The sequence below is a fragment of the Oryctolagus cuniculus genome, chromosome X (assembly GCF_051225735.1).
Source record: "Oryctolagus cuniculus isolate XC-2025 breed Fujian yellow rabbit chromosome X, ASM5122573v1, whole genome shotgun sequence".
Taxonomy (NCBI): domain Eukaryota; kingdom Metazoa; phylum Chordata; class Mammalia; order Lagomorpha; family Leporidae; genus Oryctolagus; species Oryctolagus cuniculus.
This window is the reverse complement of record NC_142888.1, coordinates 90,286,827-90,307,044: the sequence shown is the minus strand read 5'-3', so window position 1 is coordinate 90,307,044 and position 20,218 is coordinate 90,286,827. Positions and strand designations below refer to the sequence as shown.

The 20,218-nt window shown below is 42.6% G+C and overlaps 1 protein-coding gene and 1 pseudogene across 3 annotated transcripts; both read right to left on the bottom strand.

Moving 5' to 3' along the window:
- Nucleotides 1-1,232: 1,232 nt before the first annotated feature.
- BEX5 (brain expressed X-linked 5) lies at nt 1,233-3,563 on the bottom strand. 3 transcript variants are annotated; one of them, XM_008273099.5, is made up of 3 exons: nt 3,362-3,563; nt 2,250-2,310; nt 1,233-1,821 (listed from the first exon to the last, which is right to left on the bottom strand). In XM_008273099.5, the coding sequence occupies exon 3, from the start codon at nt 1,790-1,792 to the stop codon at nt 1,451-1,453; it is 342 nt and encodes a 113-aa protein (XP_008271321.1). In that variant the 5' UTR covers nt 1,793-1,821; nt 2,250-2,310; nt 3,362-3,563; the 3' UTR covers nt 1,233-1,450. The 3 variants fall into 3 exon arrangements, with proteins under 3 accessions (XP_008271321.1, XP_008271320.1, XP_002720400.1); XM_008273098.5 differs by having other exon boundaries at nt 3,366-3,562; XM_002720354.5 differs by lacking the exon at nt 3,362-3,563 and adding an exon at nt 3,119-3,292.
- Nucleotides 3,564-19,297: 15,734 nt separating this feature from the next.
- On the bottom strand, nt 19,298-19,922 carry LOC100341049 (small ribosomal subunit protein eS8 pseudogene; annotated as a pseudogene).
- Between the last annotated feature and the right edge of the window lie 296 nt (nt 19,923-20,218).

Genomic DNA, 20,218 nt, shown 5'->3' with positions numbered 1-20,218 from the left:
TGGGCCATATTCACCAGAATGAAAAGGCTAGTCCACTTCCAAGCACCATATCACCAGTATCACTCAGGTTTGTCTAGGGGAATGGCAAGAGGAAGAACATGTGAGAAAACCATGAAGGATTGTTTGTATCCCCAAGCAGCACTGGTGAAGCATATGCCTGGCTGAAGTATAAATCTAAAACAGATACAGACATTCTTAACAATACTGAAAGGGCAAAATGGGTTTTCAGACTACTGGAGTTCTAGAGAAATAGGTGGGTGTTTGTCATCTGTAGAGGCCCAGCACATCTGCACTAGTGGAGGACAAAAGAGGGAACCCAGCAGAAGAGGAAAGTATGCTCCACAGTTATGTCATTACCCAGAGAATGGAGAGAGAGCAGAATAGAAAAGTATTATTTACCTGGCAGTCATTGGATTTGCTTATATGCGCACTTTGGACCCATGCCTGCAAATGAAGGGCATGTAGAGTGTTGGGGTTCTGCATGTGTGGTTAGAGCCAACCAGGATTCCATCATTATATTTGATTTCCACAGCAGCCTTGTAAGGCATGTTACCTTCATTTTATAAATGAACAGGCTGACTTTACAGAAATGTATCTGTAGTAACTACCAGGTTTGTGCTTCTAAATAAAAGATCCAGAGATAATATGAGGTTTATATGTATTTAAATTATTTTATGTATTTATTAATTGTTCCCATTCTCTTCATAAGTTGATTGGCAAGTTTGTTGCTTCTTATGTTTTCTCCAACACATATAAAATGTATGTATTTGTTTTTTTAAAGTCAGAAAAAATAGATAATCAAGAAAAAAAGTAAAAAGTATCAATAACTATGCTACTTAGAGAAAAACACATCTTGGTTTATACAATATACTATATAGTATATTATTTTCAAAAATATATTTATTCATCTGAAAGGCAGAGAGACAGAGAGAGATTTTGTATCCCTTAGTTCACTTAACTCCCCAAATACCTGCAATAGCCAGGGATGGGCCAGGCCAAAGCCATGAATCAGAAACTCAACTCAGGTCTCCCACGTGGGTGTCAAGGACACAACTACTTCAACCGTGCTTGCTTCCTCCTACTGTGCACATTAGCAGGAGACTGGAATTGGAAAGTGGTGGGGACTTGAACCAGGATGTCCCAAGTGAAGTCTCATCTGCTAGACCAAAAACCCACTCCTGTATTATATATAGTGTAGATGTGTGTTTTTAAATGAGATAAAATGTCCATAATTGCTTTTTAAATGCTTTATTAACTTTATGATGTGAGATAAACATCTTTCCATGCAAGTTGATGACACACCCCTGCTGACAGAAACAGTTACAGACCAGGTCAAAGGAAATCTCCAATCAGCAAGTGGCAAGAGAACACCAAAAGATTCACTGTTAAGCTTACATCAAGAAAATGCTAGTTTGGAAAGCAGGGGGTTTGTTATCGTTAACCTCAGGATTCAGGGCATGAGGCAAAACTCATCATGATGATCATGGTGAGGGGGGTCCCCTATAAGGATGCGCAGACTATACCTCAACTGAAGCTCCCTAATTTTCCTCCTTAGCTCTCTCATCTCCTCCATGAACCGTTCCATGTCATCTGCTTCTCCATCTATCAAATCCATGTTATTGGCAAGCCTATCCGGCATATCTTCTCCAAAATCCTGGACAGGTGGAACCCAACCCCCTCTGATATTGCCTCCAGGCTGCTGGCCTTCCCCGCCTTCTAAAGGACGGGCTTCCTCCTCATTCTTCACTGCGGCCTGCTCTCCGACCTTGTTTTGCTTGGGAACGTTTTCCATGTTAAGGATTTTTTTCCTGTTTCTTCTTCCTAGGACATAAACAGCAAGGAGAGGGATTGAACAGTCAGCAATAATATTCAGAACTCCGTCCGCCAAAGGTTTTCCCACCTGAGAGACTTCTTGATCCTTCTAGGGGGCGCCCCAGTCCTGGCCCTGCTTCAAAGCCCACCATTTTCCCTGAAAATCCTTCCCCAGGCCACTCCCACCAAAATGTAGGACAGGGTGGTAGGCGGGGCAGCAGTTGAGAGACCATACCTCAGCTCTCAGGGATCCGGGTAAGCTCTCCAGGTACACCCCAGAACTCACTCCTTTGTTCTCTTAGCCCATCAGCAGCCACTGGCTTGCTGTTTTGCTCAGACTCCACTAGGTTACTCCTGCACTTGACTCAAGCAGGAAGACTGCGTCCCCCAGGTTTTATTTTGATCCGTACACCCGAGAGTCCCAGGCAAGTCCCTACCTGCAGTGACCACAGGCAGTTTTTCTGTCTTGAAATCTGCTGCGCCAATGGATCTGAAGCCCTGCAGATAGATATGCGATAATGGTCAGGACTGATCACTTGATCAAAGGACTGGTATTGGGAGCATCTGTTCCATTGTTGAATTGGGACTTTCCTAATCAAATATGACCAACTTCTGTTTCTCCTCCATCCTATCTTGGGGTTTCTTTTCCCAACGTGTAACAGGCTACTTCGCCGTCCAGAAATAGTGCAATCAAAAATAATTATTTACAAACAATTTTAACCTCTTTTTGAGGCTTCCTATTTTTCACTGTCTCATCCCATCAAATTGGCAATTTTTTTTTTTTTTTAATTTTAGTGAAAGCAGATGGACAACTTGTGTGGCGGAGGAGTCAGAAGAGCTTTCTGGGTGGAGTCGTGGTTTATTTACAAAGGATTTCAACCTGGATATTCGTTAGGCCTCTATGGGACCCACTGCCCTCTCTCCAGAGCACTCTGCTCCCTTGCCCACCATTTTATGCATCAAGATGGACGATGGGAGAAGAGGTCTTGTGGATATAAACCAGGATCCGCTGCAATCAGAGCGCGTTACCATTCTGATCCCAGAGTCTACAAGCAGTGTCCACGTTTACACTGATCACTGATCCGCAGGGACCAGAAACAGTTTCTAGCGGCTGCCCGTAACCCTCAGTCTGCTCCGCGGCTTCTCAGATCTAATCTCCCAGCTCTGAAGCAACTACCCTCCCCGCCCCCTGCAGTCCATCATTTCTGACTCCCAAAGAATAAAAGATACCGACAATACAGGCCTGCAACCGTGACAGGGTCCGCCCTCCTCATCCCCAGGTCTCCAGTTGCGGCCTCCCACTCACCCGCGGCCCTGAAGGAATTCTGCCGCTTTCTTGCTACCTCCTCCCGTCTGCCTCTAACAGACTTTGTCCAGTCGCCCGCCTCCTAAAAGACGCCAACGCGTACGCATTCTCGATCGCGGGATCGCGGGATCGCGGGTCCCTCTTCACTTCCCAAGCCCTTCATTTCTAGCACCAAATGGGTGGGCGTTGGGGATGGGACAGCGGAACCAGCGGAACCACCCCTGCCCCCCCGACTGCACTCACCAACCTGCCAAGGATCGGTGTCAGCTTTCACCACTTTCCTCCTTCCCCGGGCAACTGGCTCGCTGGCTTTCAGGGCAACAATGAGAAGCCGCACTGCCACAAACGACTGCTAGTCCGCAACTAGGAGGAGAGAAAAATTCAGCTCCGCTCTAGACCTCGCAAGGGCCACGTCACTGTGAGCTCAGAGTCCCAATTACCATTCACACCTGCAGTGCGGCAGAAGGGTGGGGGTGTGGGTGTGGGCGGAGCTCCCTTTCTCCTCATTCCCGCCTTCACCAGGGCTACCTTAAGCTACTACCCGCCCCTCTATTTTCATTTCCTATTTAGCAATAAGACCAAAGGAGTCTTATTATTTTGTTGTTTGTGTTTGCCTTGCCGTGATTTCTGCTGGAGCTTTTAGGGACTTGTTTCTTCATATTCTATATACGCAAATGCCCACTCCTCTCCTTTTCACTGCCCAGAAAGTAACATCCCAGAATTTACCCTAACAGCCTTGCTGGTGGAGTCTCAGATTGGCCCAGCTTGGTGAGGGTGTGGTGGGGTGGGAAGCATGTGGGAGGAGGGAGAGTGAGGCTAGGAAGTGTGGAAAATAGATAAGACAGGACAGTTTAAAATGTTTACCTTAGGCGCTGGTGCTCTGGCATAGCAGGCTAAGCCTCCACCTGCTGTGTGGGCACCCCCTAAGGACACCGGTTCCGATCCAGCTCTCTGCTATGGCCTGAGAAAGCAGTAGAAGATGGCCCAAGTCCCTGGGTCCCTGCACCCACATGGGAGACCCGGAAGAAACTCCTGGCTCCTGGCTTTGGCCTGACCCAGCTCCAGCCATTTGGGGAGTGAACCAACAGATGGAAGATCTTTCTCTCTGTCTCTCCCTCTTTCTGTGACTTTACCTCTCAAACAAACAAATAAAATCTTTTTAAAAAGGTTTACTTTAATTAGTTTCCTTTTTGGAGAGCGATGTTTGTTTTAGATTGCCCATCTGCATCTACTCATAGTTTAGTTATTATCATTAGACAACATTACTGTTTTGAGTTGAAAAAAAAAAGAGATTTGACTTGCAAAACCTGGCAACTTTTTCTGCTGCTGAATCATTTTATACATAACCGTGCACTCCTGCCCTCTTTAAGGACTTTGAAATATAAACCTAAGGTTCCCCCAATTAAGAATTTGTCTGTGGATCTTTCCATAAGATGGTGCACCATGAGCTTTACTGGGAGATTTTCAAATCTTGAGAGCCTGTAACAAACTGAATATCTCTTCTAAATTGGGTGTCACTTCACTTTACAAAAATGTTTGGCTTCATCTGTAAAGTACACCCAGTGAAGTCTTTCAATAGAACAATAATTTGGGGAACTTTCACTAACAGATTAAAGCCATTGTAAAACTACAATGGTAAAATAGTATTGTACCAAAATAAACGTAGAGAAATGAACCAGAAAATTGTCAAACCCACATACAGAGAAATGCTGATAAGCTAATTGAAATATTTTTTCTTTCTTTTTTCTTTTTTTTCCAACGGTGACTTGATCAACATAGCCCTGACTGTTAATGAACAGCTTAATACATTATCCCTCTTAGTAGTTTTTTGTCTGTTCTACTTAATATGACTGGTTTAATTCTGTAATTAATACACAGTTATTCTTAAGTGTTGAAATTTAACTGAAATGTGATCCCTGTTAAACATAAGAGTGGGGATAAGAGAGGGAAGAGATGTACAATTTGGGACATGCTCAAGCTGACTTGCCCCAAATGGTAGAGTTAGAAACATACCAGGGGACTCCAATTCAATCCCATCAAGGTGGCATGTACCAATGCCATCTCACTAGTCCAAGTGATCAATTTCAGTTCACAATTGATCATAATGAAAGGACTAAGAGTCAAAGGGAGCACATAAACAAGTCTATTACCTGCTAATACTAACCGATAGAATAAATAAAGGGGAGAGTGATCCAACATGGGAAGCGAGATACTCAGCAGACTCATAGAATGGCGGATGTCCTAAACAGCACTCTGGCCTCAGAATCAGCCCTAAAGGCATTCCGATCTGGCTGAAAAGCCCATGAGAGTATTTCAGGCATGGAAAGCCAAGACACTCTGGCAAAAAAAAAAAAAAAAAAAACCACAAACACACACCAAACCTAAATGAAAGATCTCTGTGAGTGAGATCCCAGTGGAAAGAACAGGTCTTCAAAGAAGGAGGTACCTTTCTCTGAAGGGAAGAGAGAACCTCCACTTTGACTATGACCTTGTCTAAACAAGATAAGAATCGGAGAACTCAAGGGGCTTCCATAGCCTTGGAAACTCATGACTGGTGCATAGGGAGATTACTGATGCCATAAACAGGAGTGTCAATTTGTAAAGTCAACAACAGGAGTCACTGTGCACTTACTCCTCATGTAGGATCTCTGTCCTTAATGTGCTGTGCATTGAGGCTTAATGCTATAATGAGTACTCAAACAGTATATTTCACTTTGTGTTCTATGGGTGTGCAAACTGTTGAAATCTTTACTTAATGTATACTAAACTGATCTTCTGTTAAAAAAAAAAGAAGAAATTAGCAATTCCCAACTTGACTCTCACTGGGATAAAACATGACAATAGGTCTGATCTGATTTCATCATCATTTAAAAAATCATCTATTATTTTTCACTTTATGTTTCTGTGTGGGAGCAAACTGTTGAAATCTTTACTTAATGTATGCTAAACTGATCTTCTGTATATAAAGAGATTGAAAATGAATCCTCATGTGAATGGAAGGGGAGAGGGAATGGGAAAGGGGAGGGTTGCAGGTGGGAGGGACGTTATGGGGGGGAAGCCATTGTAATCCATAAGCCGTACTTTGGGAATTTATATTCATTAAATAAAAGTTTAAAAAAAAGAAATATTTTGAAGCAGTGGCAAAAGTTAAACTAACAAAGAAATAAAAGGTGCTGGGATAATTGTTTGGAAAAATAAGGAAGTGTGGCTGGTGCCACGGCTCAATAGGCTACTCCTCTGCCTGCGGCACCGCACACCAGGTTCTAGTCCCAGTCAGGGCGCCAGATTCTGTCCCTGTTGCTCCTCTTCTAGTCCAGCTCTCTGCTGTGGCCCTGGAGTGCAGTGGAGGATGGCCCAGGTCCTTGGGCCCTGCGCCCGCATAGCAGACCAGGATAAGCACCTGGCTCCTGGCTTCGGATCAGTGTGGTGCGCCAGCTGCAGCGTGCCGGCTGCAGCCACCAATGGAGGGTGAACCAACGGTAAAGGAAGACCTTTCTCTCTGTCTCTCTCTCTCTCTCTCACTGTCCACTCTGCCTGTCAAAAATAAAAAAAGAAAAATAAGGAACTGCCTTATGTCTATTATGCACTTAAATAGGGATACAAAATGTTTAGAGAAAAAGAACTAAAACCATTAAAATGGAATATAAGGAAGGTTATTTGGTACATACTCTTGAGAAGGAAAAGTTTCTTAGAAATATAGCACCAAAGAATGACATAGCTGAAAGGTAACTGGGTGAGTCCAGGTAGGGACCCAGTAGGTATACAGAATGATGCAGAATGCGCCTCGGGATTATCCCAATCAGTGATGGGAAGCTGAAGTATTTATTCACAGACTTGGGTCTTTTATTAGTGGAGATTATCCTGTGAATATTAAAATCTCTGGTACTTCTAGATTGTCCTAAGCCTGGGCCAAGAGGCCAGGGAAATCCTTTATCAAAATTAATAAACAGATAAAATAGAAGGATGATATCAGGTTTTTATTTCTGCCTCAAGATTTATACTAGTCACATTTTACTGTAAATCAGTCCAAATATTTTCCTTCAAAACAAAGGTAATACATGCTTATTTTCATATTTATGGATGCTTGGGTTGTTCCCAGCTTTGGTTAGGATTTATTTATTTGAGAGGCAGAGTTACAGAGAGAGGTGGAGGGAGACACAGAGAGAAGTCTTCCATCCACTGGTTTACTCTCCAAATGGCCACAACAGCTGGAGCTGGGCCAATCTGAAGCCAGGAGCCAGGAGCCAGGAGCTTCCTCCAGGTCTCCCACTTGGGTGCAGGGGCCCAAGTATTTGGGCCATCTTCCACTACACTCCCAGGCATATTAGCAAGGAGCTGGATTGGAAATTGAGCAGCTGAGACTCCAACTGGTGCCCATATGGAATACTGGTGCCTAAAAGGGAAGCGGGATACACAGCACACTCACAGAATGGCAGATGCCCTAAACAGCACTCTGGCCTCAGAATCAGCCCTTAAGGCATTCGAATCTGGCTAAAAAGCCCATGAGAGTTTCTCAGGCATGGAAAGCCAAGACACTATGGCAAAAAAAAAAATGACCTAAATGAAAGATCTCTGTGAGTGAGATCCCAGTGGGAAGAACGGGCCATCAAAGAAGGCAGTACTCAGAATTTGATTATGGCCTTGTCTAAATAAGGTCAGAGTTTATGAACACAAGAGGCTTCCATAGCCTTGGCAGCTCATGACAAGATCCTCGGGTGATTACTGACATCATAAATAAGAGTGTCAATTGTTTTTTTTGGCAGGCAGAGTTAGACAGTGAGAGAGAAAGACAAACAGAAAGGTCTTCCTTCCATTGGTTCACCCCCAAATGGCCGCTACAGCTGGCATGTGGTGGCTGGCGCACTGTGCCAATCTGAACCCAGGAGCCAGATGCTTCCTCCTGGTCTCCCATGCGGGCACAGGGCCCAAGCACTTGGGCCATCCTCCACTGCACTCCTGGGCCACAGCAGAAAGCTGGACTGGAAGAGGAGCAACTGGGACAGAATCTGGTGCCCCCACCGGGACTAGAATTTGGTGTGCCAGCACCGCAGGTGGAGGATTAGTCTAGTGAGCTGCAGTGCAGGCCAAGAGTGTCAATTGTTAAATCAACAATGGGAGTTACTGTGCACCTACTTCCCATGTAGGATCTCTGCCCTTAATGTGCTGTACTATGTGAATTAACAGTAAAACTGCTACTCAAACAGTACTCTATACTTTGTGTGTCTTTGTGGGTGCAGTCTGTTGAAATTTTTTTACTTGGTATATTCTTAGTTGATCTTTTGTATATATAGATAATTGAAAATGAATCTTGATGGAGAATGGGATGGGAGAGGGAGTGGGAGTGGGATGGTTGCGGGTGGGAGGGAGATTATGGGGGGAAAAACCGCTATAATCCAAAAGTTGCACTTTGGAAATTCATATTTATTAAATAAAACTTGAACAAAAAAAGAAAGGATCTATTTTGTAAATCCTGCAATTAGTTAACACTCGCACAGGAACATGTGTCATTGACCTGTAATTTCCATGTCTTCTATTTTTATTTTTTATTTATTATTTTAACAACTAGCTGTTTTTCAAAAATCTGCAACATAACCATCCAATTTGATGTATACTAGTAGATATTATTTTCTGATTATATTGATGAAATGAAAGCTTCATTAAATCAGGGAAGAACTACACCACAAATGTGAGTTTCTCTTTTAAGTGTGGTTTAAAACCATGCTTAGCAGCAAGATGAAAGTTTGAAGAAAGGTAAGATTTTTTTTAGATTTATTTATTTATTTGAAAGTCAGAGTTACACAGAGAGAGAGAGGTCTTCTATCCGATGGTTCACTCCCTAGATGGCTACAATGGCCGGAGCTGTGCCAATCTGAAGCCAGGAGCGAGGAGCTTCCTCCAGGTCTCCCACGCGGGTGCAGGCGCCCAAGGGTTTGGGCCATCTTCTACTGCTTTCCCAGGCCATAGCAGAGAGCTGGATTGGAAGAGGAGCAGCTGGGACTAGAACCGGCACCCATATGGGATGCTGGTGCTTCAGGCCAGGGCATTAACTCGCTGCGTCACAGCGCCGGCCCCGAAAGATAAGGTTTTAACATCAGTATATTTTCTATTTTCTCTGCACAAGAAAATGTTCAGCACTCAACTTTTCTAATGGTAAAATTTGTAACTGTTTCATCCTCATAAGAGATTATTTTTCTTTAATTACGTCAAATTATTTGAAACATTATGACTCATACAGCCTTGACTAGTGGGAAGATCTTTGTTCTTTTAAAATTGTAACAGGTGATGTCAAATAGGCCTTTGTTAAGCTTGCTAAAATTTTGTTAAAGGCAGCATTGTTTTAAAATTTTATTAAAACTCAGTTTTTCTTGATAATATTGATAAGAATGGTTTGAGAATAATCTCTATTATGAAGTAGAAATAGAGGCAATTCTAATAGTTTTCCTAAATTTCAAACACATCACAAAAGCTTGTTTGTTTTATTAAAACATGTTAACAAAAACATGTTTATATGTGTACATATTTTGATTGAGTTGTGCATTCTTTTCTGTGACTTGCTATTTTATAGCCCAACAGGGTATGTGTGGACATGTTTTCATATCAACAAATATGATTAAAAAACTATGTTAGCTTTCACTTCTGTGTGACAAGTTAACACTGATTTAGAGGCATAAAAAACAGTTTATTTTCTCACAGTATCCATAGGTCAGAAGTTAGGCACCATATACTTGAGTTCTCTAGTCAGAAGTATTTCAAGCAATTGGATTGCTTTAGCTTCCACATATGAGGGAGAAGATGCAGCATTTGTTTGTGTTTTACTTATTCCATTATTATAGGCTAGGGAGGCTGAGGGGGAGAAGAGGAGGTTGAATGATGGATACCAAACACAGTTTGATAAAAGAAATAAGTTCTAGTGTTCTACAGCACAGTGAGATGTCTATGGTTTGCAATGACCTATTATATATTTTGTGAGTAATCAACAGATGGGAGCTTGAAGGTGCCAAATATAAAGTAGTGACAAGGAGATGGACACATTAATTGCCTCATTGAACAGACACATTTTATACAAATACTGAGGTATTACGCTGTACTCAACAGATATATCCAGTTAATTTTTAAAGGAAAATAGCACCACAAAGCTGAAACCAAAGTGTTGACTGGCTGTGTCCTCACCTAGTGACAAAACTGGGGAAAGATCGGCTTCAAGTATATTCTTGTTGGCAGAATTCAGTTCACTGGGGGAAGTTCAAATGTGGTCCCAAGTTTTCATGCTGGCTGTCAGCAAGAGTCTGCTCTCAGCAATTAGAGGCCGTTCTTGTGTCTTCCCATGTAGTCACCTCAATCCCAGCAAGAGGGAACTGCCTTCACTTTAGATCCATTTCATACTTAGAACTTTTTTGACAGTCCTTTCTGTTGCCAACTAGAGAAAACTGCTTTTAAATGGCTTTAGGTTAAACCCACACAGATTATTTCAATATCTTTAGGTCAATCCATTCGACACTTCTCTACTTATGCAAAATCGAATCACAGAAGCACCTTGATTAGAGTTTGACAATAACCAGGGACCTGGACTGTTGAGTGTGTGGGAAACTGAGAATTTTGTCTACCATATTACCTATTGTTAAAAGGTATTTATTTGAAAGGCAGAGTTACAGAGAGAGAGGAATAGAAGGAAAGAGGGAGGGAGGGAGGGAGATATCTTCCATCCATTGGTTCACTCCCCAAATGGCCACAATAGCCAGGCTGAAGCCAGGAGCCTGGAACTAAATCTGGGTCTCCCGCATGAGTGCAGGGGCCCAAGCACTGGGTAATCTGCTGCTGCTTTCCCAGGCGAATTAACAGGACGCTAGTTCAGAAGTGAAGCATTCTAGACTTGAATCAACACCCGTATGGTAAAGGGCCGGGTGGCTTAACCTGCTGCATCACAGTGCAGGCCCCTCTATTTTTCTTTTTAAGTTGAGAAAAAATTGACTTAACATCAAATTCAACATTTTAACCATTTTTAGTGCACAATTCAGTGGCATTTAGTACAAAGTTTCACAAACATCACCCTTGTCTAGTTCCAGATAATGTTCATTACCGCAAAAGCAAACCCAATACCTTTCAGGAAATCACTATTATGGCTTCCCAACTGTCCCTGGTGACCAGTGAGCTGCATTCTGCCTCTATAGATTGGCCTATTCTGAATATTTCATATAAATGGATGCAAGCACTTTGACCTTGTTTGGTTTTGTTTCTTTTACTTAGCATAATGTTTTTAAGGTTCATTCATGTAGTACCATGTATTAGTATTTAATTCCTTGTTATGGCTGAATAAAATCCCACTGGATGAATTTACCACACTTTGTCATCTACTGAACAGCTCATACATATTTGTGTAGTTTCTACCTTTTGACTATTGTGAATAGTGCCACTATGAACACTCGCATAAAACTTCCTGTTTGAACACCTGTTTTAAATGTATTTATATATACACAGGGCACACATACACAGCCCTACAATAGTATTACTGTCTCATATGGTAATTCTCTATTGATGCTTTTGAGGAACAATCAAGTTCTTTTCCCCAGTAGCTGAACCATTTTTTTATTTCCATCAGCAATCTCAGATAGATCCAATTACTCCACATCTTGTCAACACTTGGTTTTTTATTTCTCTCTCTTTTTAAAGTACACAGTCTTCATATATATAAAGTAGTATTTTACTATAGGTTTGATTTTCATTTCGTTAATGACTAATGCTGTTGATTATCTTTTCATTTGCTTGGTAATTTTTTATTTTTCTCCTTCTTATTACATGCATTAATTAGAATTCCTCATAAAGGAATATCTGTTTTCTCTCCCATTTATTTTATTTGTTAAATTATTTAAATCAGGCCGGTGCCGCGACTCACTAGGCTAATCCCCCGCCTGCGGCGCCAGCACTCCGGGTTCTAGTCCCGGTTGGGACGCCGGTTCTGTCCCGGTTGCTCCTCTTCCAGTCCAGCTCTCTGCTGTGGCCTGGGAAGGCAGTGGAGGATGGCCCAAGTCCTTGGGCCCTGCACCCCATGGGAGACCAGGAGGAAGCACCTGGCTCCTGGCTTCGGATTGGTGCAGCGTGCCGGCTGTGGTGGCCATTTGGGGGGTGAACCAATGGAAGGAAGACCTTTCTCTCTGTCTCTCTCTCTCACTGTCTAACTCTGCCTGTGAAAAAAAAATTATTTAAATCAGTATGGGCTCATGAGTGTTTTCAACCCAAGTTTGGTTGAATTCAGGTTAGCATCAATTTTTTTTTTTTTTTTTTTTTTTTTTTTTACAGGCAGAGTGGACAGTGAGAGAGAGAGACAGAGAGAAAGGTCTTCCTTTGCCGTTGGTTCACCCTCCAATGGCCGCCGCTGCAGCCGGCGCACCGCGCTGATCCTGGCAGGAGCCAGGAGACAAGTGCTTTTCCTGGTCTCCCATGGGGTGCAGGGCCCAAGCACCTGGGCCATCCTCCACTGCACTCCCTGGCCATAGCAGAGAGCTGGCCTGGAAGAGGGGCAACCGGGACAGAATCCGGCGCCCCAACCGGGACTAGAACCCGGTGTGCCGGCGCCGCAAGGTGGAGGATTAGCCTATTGAGCCACGGCGCCGGCCAGGTTAGCATCAATTTTTAATACCTGCAGATATTGAGGGCCCTTTATATATATTCAGATATTTGAAACATTAGTATGACTCAAAGAATCAGGGCAATGCAAAAGCATATACTCAGAGAATTGCCACTCTTTTTTCAGCTCTTCTACTATGTTCCTAGTTCCCATTTTTTCCACTTCTTTACTACCCTCCCTCTATAGGATAATCGATTTCTTTAGTTTCTGATTTAGCTTTTCCTGTATTTATTTGACATGATATTATAATTGCAGGGCTTTGTAGTATGCTTTAATGCATAATATAAAAAATCTGCTATTACACGTTTTCTTTTTCACTTATATATTGTTATCCTTGCATATTTTTATATATGGATTTTATTATCAACTTGTCTAACTCCAAAATAAAATTCGCTGGAATTTTTGGGATTAAATTAAATGTATATAATAAATTAATGTCTCTTTTGTAAGGGCGTTAATCATATTCATGAGGCTTTACTCTGGTGACCAAAACACTTCCTCAAGTCCCCACCTCCTAATGACATCATCCTGATGGAATAAGAATTCCAATACATTAATTTTTTAGAGGACACAAATATTCAGATAATATCAGTAAATGTATTTCTATATATTCAAGTCTCCTTCTGTGTAATTTGTGTTTTAAATTTCTCCTTATTTAGTTTATCCCCAGGAAGTAATCTTCCTCATTTCTATATATATAGAATTTTCTTTATTAATAATACATCTCCAAGCTGGTTATATTTTGTGTATATTAATTTTATATCCTACTTTCTTACTGACTTATTTTACTGTTTTTCGGTTTATCATTATTTCTATAGGATTTTTCAGATGTATCATAGCATCATCTGCACATAAAAATAGCTTTATTGTTTTAAAATAAATTTTATTGGGCTGGCTTTGTGGTGTAGCAGATTCAAGTCCCAGCTGATCTACTTCCAATCCAGCTCCTTGCTAATGTGCCTGGGAAAACAGTCCTTGCACCACTGCACCCACATGGTAGACTTAGAAGAAAACTCCTCGCTTCTGCCTTTGGACTGAATCAGCTCCGGCCATTGTGGCCATTAGGGGAGTGAACCAGCGGATGGAAGACCTCTCCCTCTGTCTCTCCCTCTTGCTCTGTAAAAAAACATAAAGTAAAAGGTAAATTTTATTGTATATTATTTAAGGTACACAGCATGATGATATAGAATACATTTAGATAGTAAAATTATTACTATAGTGGAGCAATTTAACACATCCATCCATTTCATATATTTACCCCTTTTTGTAGTAGAAGCAGCTAAAATATACCTATTTAGCAGAAATCCCACATATAGTACACTATTATTAATTTTAGACCTCATGTTGTATGTTGAATCTCTAATCTTGTTCAGCCCATCTATCTCAATTTTGTGTCCTCTGACCTATATCCCTTCCCTTTCTTCCTCCACTCCCACCTCTGGTAACTCTTTTATCCTTATGTATTCGTTATGTATGACTTTTCAAAGATTAAGAAGCTTTCTAAGATTTAAGTGAAGTCAAGTAATATTTTTCTTTGATTTATTTCACTTAACATAATGTCCATGATGTAGCAAATGATGTAGCAAATGTACTTCTTTTCAAGGACGAAATACACCTATCTATTCCACTATATTATGTGTATATGCCACTGTATTGAGGAATATATATTTTATATAAATATATATTTTTTCTTTATTCATTCATCTGCTAACAGACAACTTAGGGTGTTTCCACATTTTGGCTTTTGTGAATAATGCTGCAATAAACATGGGGGTACAGATATCTTTTCAAATTGGTGATTTTATTTCCTTTGATTATATGCCTAGAAGAGGAATTCCTAGGTTATATGGAAGTGCTGTTTTAATTTCCTTGGGAACTTTCATATTGTTTATTGCACTGGTTCTACAAATCTCTGTTTCGCTGAACAGTACACAAAGACTCCATTTTTCCCATACCCTCACCCACATTTGTTATCTCTTGACATTTTGATAACATCCATGCAATTAGTGTGAAGCAATATCTCATAGTGGTCCTGATTGCATTTCCCTGAAGAGTAATGATGTTGAACACCTTTTCATATGACCATTGGCCACTTTTTATGTCTTCTTTTGCTCATTTTCAATTGGGTTGTTTTTCTGCTATTGAGTTGTATAGGTACCTTATGAATTTTGGATACTAACTCATTAGCTATATAGTTTAAAAACATGCTTTCACAATTTATAGGTTTCTGTTAAATATTATTATTTTCTTTGTTGTGCAGAAAATTTTTAATTTTTGGCCCTTTTTCAGCTCTTTTCTATGATCTCTATTTCTTGGCTGAATATCTCATTCATGTCTTGAATAACTTTCATAATTTCACTAAATCGTATCTCTATATTCTCTTTACCTTTATGAGTTTCTTTAAAATCATTAGTTTGAATTCTTTTTCAACAAATTCATTGATTTGCTTTTCTATGGGGTCTGTTGCTAGAGAACTGTTGTGGTCTTTTGGAAACCTCATGTTATCTTGCTTTATCATGTTTTTGGCATTCCTGTGTTGATAGCCATGTGTATCAGAGACGTCTACCTATTTTATATGGCGGCTTTGTAGTAAAAGTCTTTTCTTCTGGAGATTTGCCTTAGGATGTCATTTACATAGGCTATTTGGGCTTGGTTTTAGGTGGTGCACGAAGTGAAGCATCTGTAGAGCTTCCTCAGCTGTATACGGAATTTCTACGATGTAAGTATTTCAGTGGCCTAGACTGCAAGAGTTTAGGAATTGCTTCATCAGCTGGAAAGCAGGTCTCTCAGGCAGAATGAGTTCACCAGAGGTTCTTGGCATGTCACAAGCACATGTAAATTTGGGATGATGGTCCATTTCTGTGGGTTTCATGGAGACAGGGCCATTCTGGCATTCCTGGGCAGGTTAGACATAGTTGGCACGGCAGCAAAGGCAGGGTGCCTTTCAATTCCCAAGGGCCACATGGGGACAGAACCAATTTGCAGCATAGGTAGGTATGGAGCTGTGGGACCAGTAGTTGTGACAGAGTGTTTGTCAGTGTCTTAAGGCCATATGGGGCCAAGCTGCTTTGTTGGGCTGGGAAGGCATGGCATGACATTGCTGCCAGTAATGGCATCAGTGGTTATGAGTGGGGATCTCTTCAGTGTTGACATGCTGTGTAGGTACCTTCTCAGGGCCTCAGTGGGTCAAGTTGTTGAGGTTAGACTACCTGGTTGCTATCTGGAACTGTAGAAGGATGATCTGGGCTACCACCCACTTCATGGGGCCACAGGACTGTAAACCATGCCATGTGGAAACTTTCCAGGCTGTGAGGATGTGGAAAGGGTCAGCCAGCAACTCCAGGGAGCTGTGTCCTAGTGGGCAGAACAGCCCATTTGGTTTGTGAATCTGTGGTGCCTGAACCACTAGAGGCATGCCATCTGCCTGCTTCAAGGGACCACAGCTGGGTAATGTGTGAAGATGGCACTGTGCAGCAGGAGCCCAAATGTGGAACAACAAGGAAGATCTTTCTCCAAGGTAATGCAACATCACGGCTTCCTCAGCAGTGCCACAAAGTGGGCTAGGGACCTTAAGGATGCAGCCTTCTCTCTCTTTTTTATTTATTTATTTGAAAGTCAGAGTTACACAGAGAGAGACGGAGAAGCAGAGAGAGAGAGAGAGAGAGAGAGAGAGAGAGGTGTCTTCCATCCGCTAGTTCATTCCCCAATTGGCTGCAATGGCCGGAGCTGCGCTGATCTGAAGCCATGAACCAGGAGCTTTTTCTGGGTATCCCACACAGGTGCAGGGGCCCAAGGACCTGGGCCATCCTCCACCGCTTTCCAAGGCCATAGCAGAGAGATGGATCAGAATTGGAACAACCAGGACTCAAACCGGTGCCCATATGGGATGCCAGCACTGCGGGCAGCAGCCTCATCTGCTACTCCACAGTGCCGGCCCCAGGATGTAGCCTTCTCTAGGATCAAACACCCTGAGTATCTGTGGGATTAGTAGGGGCTACAGTGCACCTCCTACTTACCCTCTCTCTACCATGGGAAGTTCCAAGTGTTTCAGGATTGACCTTGACTGGGGATATCAGAAAGTAGATGTTATGTACTTTGTTCCTTTTTGTAAGGCCATCCAGAGTATCCATGCCCTGTTCCAGTATAATAACAGTGGGGTCTTTTGTTTGTTTTGGTCTTTGTCTGTGAAAGGAAAAGCACCAGGAACTGTTTGACAACATTAATCACCTCTTTATGCTTAGTTTTGTTTTACATGGTTGATCTTTTCCTAGAATTCGGAGAAAATAATTTATTTTATTCTTTAAAGTTTTATTTGTTTTACTTGAAAGAGTTACACACACAAACACTCACACACACACACACACACACACACAGGTCTTCCATCCGATGGTTCACTTGGAAATTGGCCACAACAGCTGGAGCTGCGCCAATCTGAAGCCAGGAGCCAGGAGCTTCCTCCAGGTCTCTCACACGGGTGCAGGGGCCCAAGGACTTGAGCCATCTTCCACTGCTTTCCCAGGCCACAACAGAGAGCTGGACAAGAAGTGGAGCAGCCAGGTCTCTAATCGGCGCCCATATGGGATGCCGGAGCTTACAGGCCAGGGCATTAACCAGCTGTGCCACAGCACTGGCCCAGAAAATAATTTGTTTTTTCTTCTTTTGTTTTTACTGATAAAAGTATTCAGTGCTCCAAATTTGCTTCTGATCACTGCTTTAATTGCATTCCATAAGTGCTTTTTTTTTAAAAAAAGATTTTATTTATTTATTTGAGAGGTAGAGTTACAGACAGTGAGAGAGACAGACAGAGACAGAGAGAAAGGTCTTCCTTCCATTGGTTCATTCCTCAGATGGCTGCAACAACCGGAGCTGCGCCGATCTGAAGCCAGGAGCCAGGAGCTTCTTCCGGGTCTCCCACGTGAGTGCAGGGGCCCAAGCACTTGGGCCATCTTCTACTGCTTTCCCAGGCCATAGTAGAAAGCTGGATTGGAAGAGGAACAGTTGGGACTAGAACTGGCGCCCACTCTAAAAGTACTTTTAAAAATATTCATTTATTTACTTTTGGGGATTGGCTCATAATTATAAATACAAATTTATGGATTACAGTGTGATGCTTCATTAAACATATACACTCTGTCCTTTTCTAGCTGTTTTGAAATATACTATACATTATATATAATATATATTACTGTGCAATAGAATACCAGAACTTCCTTCTATCAAACTGTCATATTGTACCCATTGACTAGCCTCTGCCAATTGTTCCCACCCCCTACCTAGCATCTGGTAACCACTGTTCTGTTCTCAACTTCTATGAAATCAGCCATTTTATAGTCCATACATGAATTAGATCATGTGACATTTGTCTTTTTGTGTCTGGCTTACTTGCCTTAACATAGTGTCCTCCAGGTTCATCCACGTTGTCACAAATGACAAATTTTCAAAAGTTGGGCCGGCGCCGCCACTCAATAGGCTAATCCTCCGCCTAGCGGCGCTGGCACACCAGGTTCTAGTCCCGGTTGGGGCGCCGGATTCTGTCCCGCTTGCCCCTATTCCAGGCTACCTCTCTGCTGTGGCCTGGGAGTGCAGTGGAGGATGGCCCAAGTGCTTGGGTCCTGCACCCCATGGGAGACCAGGAGAAGCACCTGGCTCCTGGCTTTGGATCAGCTCAGTGCGCCGGCCGCAGCACGCCGCCCGCGGCTGCCATTGGAGGGTGAACCAACGGCAAAGGAAGACCTCTCTCTCTCTCTCTCTCTCTCTCTTTCTCTTACTGTACTGTGTGTTTAAAAAAATTTTTTTTTCAAAATTTTTATGGTTCAGGGCTAGTATTGTGGCATAGTGGCTTAAGCCACAACTTATAATGCTGTCATCCCATATAAGCACTGGTTTGAGTTCCAGCTGCTCCACCTCTGATCCTGTTCCCTGAAAATGCACATGCTAAGACAGTGGAAAATGTACTTGGGACCCTGCTACCTATGTGGCAGACCCAGATGGAGTTCCAGGGTCCTGGCTTCTTTCTGGCCCAGCATCAATCAATGCAGCCATGTAGGACGTGAACCAGCAGATGGAAGATCTCTGTCTCTTCCTCTCTCATTGTAACTCAATCTTTCAAATAAATACTAAACACTAAAAATAAATTATAGTTCAACTGTATTTATTACATATATATACCACATTTTCTATTTTCTATTTTAAAGATTTATTTGAAAGGCAGAGTTAGAGAGAGACAGAGGGAGAGACAGAGAGAGGTCTTCTATCTGCTGGTTCACTTCCCAAGTGGCTGCAATGGTTGGGGCTGGGCCAGGCCAAAGTCCAGAGACAGGAACTTTTCCTGGGTCTTCCACATGGGTTCAGGGGCCCAAACACTTTGGCCATCCTGTGCTGCTTTCCCAGGCTCATTCACAGGGAGCTGGATTGGAGGGAGAGCAGCCATGACTGGAACCGGCACCCATATGGGATGCTGGTGCTGCAGGCAGTGGCTTAACCTGTTACCCCACAACGCCAGCCCAATATACCATATTTTTTAGAACAATAAACACCTTTATTCCATGACAGAGGACTTATTTTCCTTTCCGGGCCTTGATTTTCCTCAGATAGAACTCCAGTTCCTTGCCTTCTAGTACACAATCATCTGCTTGGCCACCCTGGCCAGGTCTTGATGCAATGCATGCAAGAAGCTTGCCCTGTTGGAACTGCTCTTCCAGAACTGCTGATTTTGGCATTCGCTTTCCTTTCATCATATTTCTTCTGAATTTTCTTTGATCGTTTTTTGTTTAAAATCTCATCCTCCTCAGGAGTCAGCTTGGCCCCCTTCTTGCGGCCCAGGGGCAGCACATAGTGGGACTGGTACTACTGTTGGTACAGCATGCTGTCTTTAGGCATGATGCAGTGCTTCACCAGGGTCTTGGTGCGGACCAGCTCATTATCAGAGGCATTGTAGACAACATCAATGATCCTCGTTTTTCAAGTACAACACCCCAAGCCCCAGGAGAAGTTCCCCACGTCCAGCCTCAGGGCACAATACTTCTCATTGCCTCCCCACATCTGCACCGCGTGTAGGTGCCTAGGGCAGATTTTAGTGTTGGCAGCCTGTCGGGCCAGCTCATACTTCCGTTCCTTAAGGTAGGGATTTCTTTTGCTCCCAGTCTTTCCACGCTTGCGCCAGTTGTCCTGCGAGATGCCCATCGCTCATAGGTGCTGGCTGGAAAGACCACATTTTCTTTATCCACTCATCTATTGCCAGTCCCTGGTTGATTCCACATCTCACTTATTGTGAATAGTGTTCCAATAAACATGGAAGTACAGATGTCTCTTTGACAGACTGATTTCATCTCCTTTGGATATATGTAGTAGTGGGAACGCTCTTTCATAGAGTAGCTCTATTAATCATTATTTTGGATTCATACAGACTATATATATATATACATATATATATAAACTTCCACATATGAGAGAAAATATGTGGTATTTGTCTTTATGTC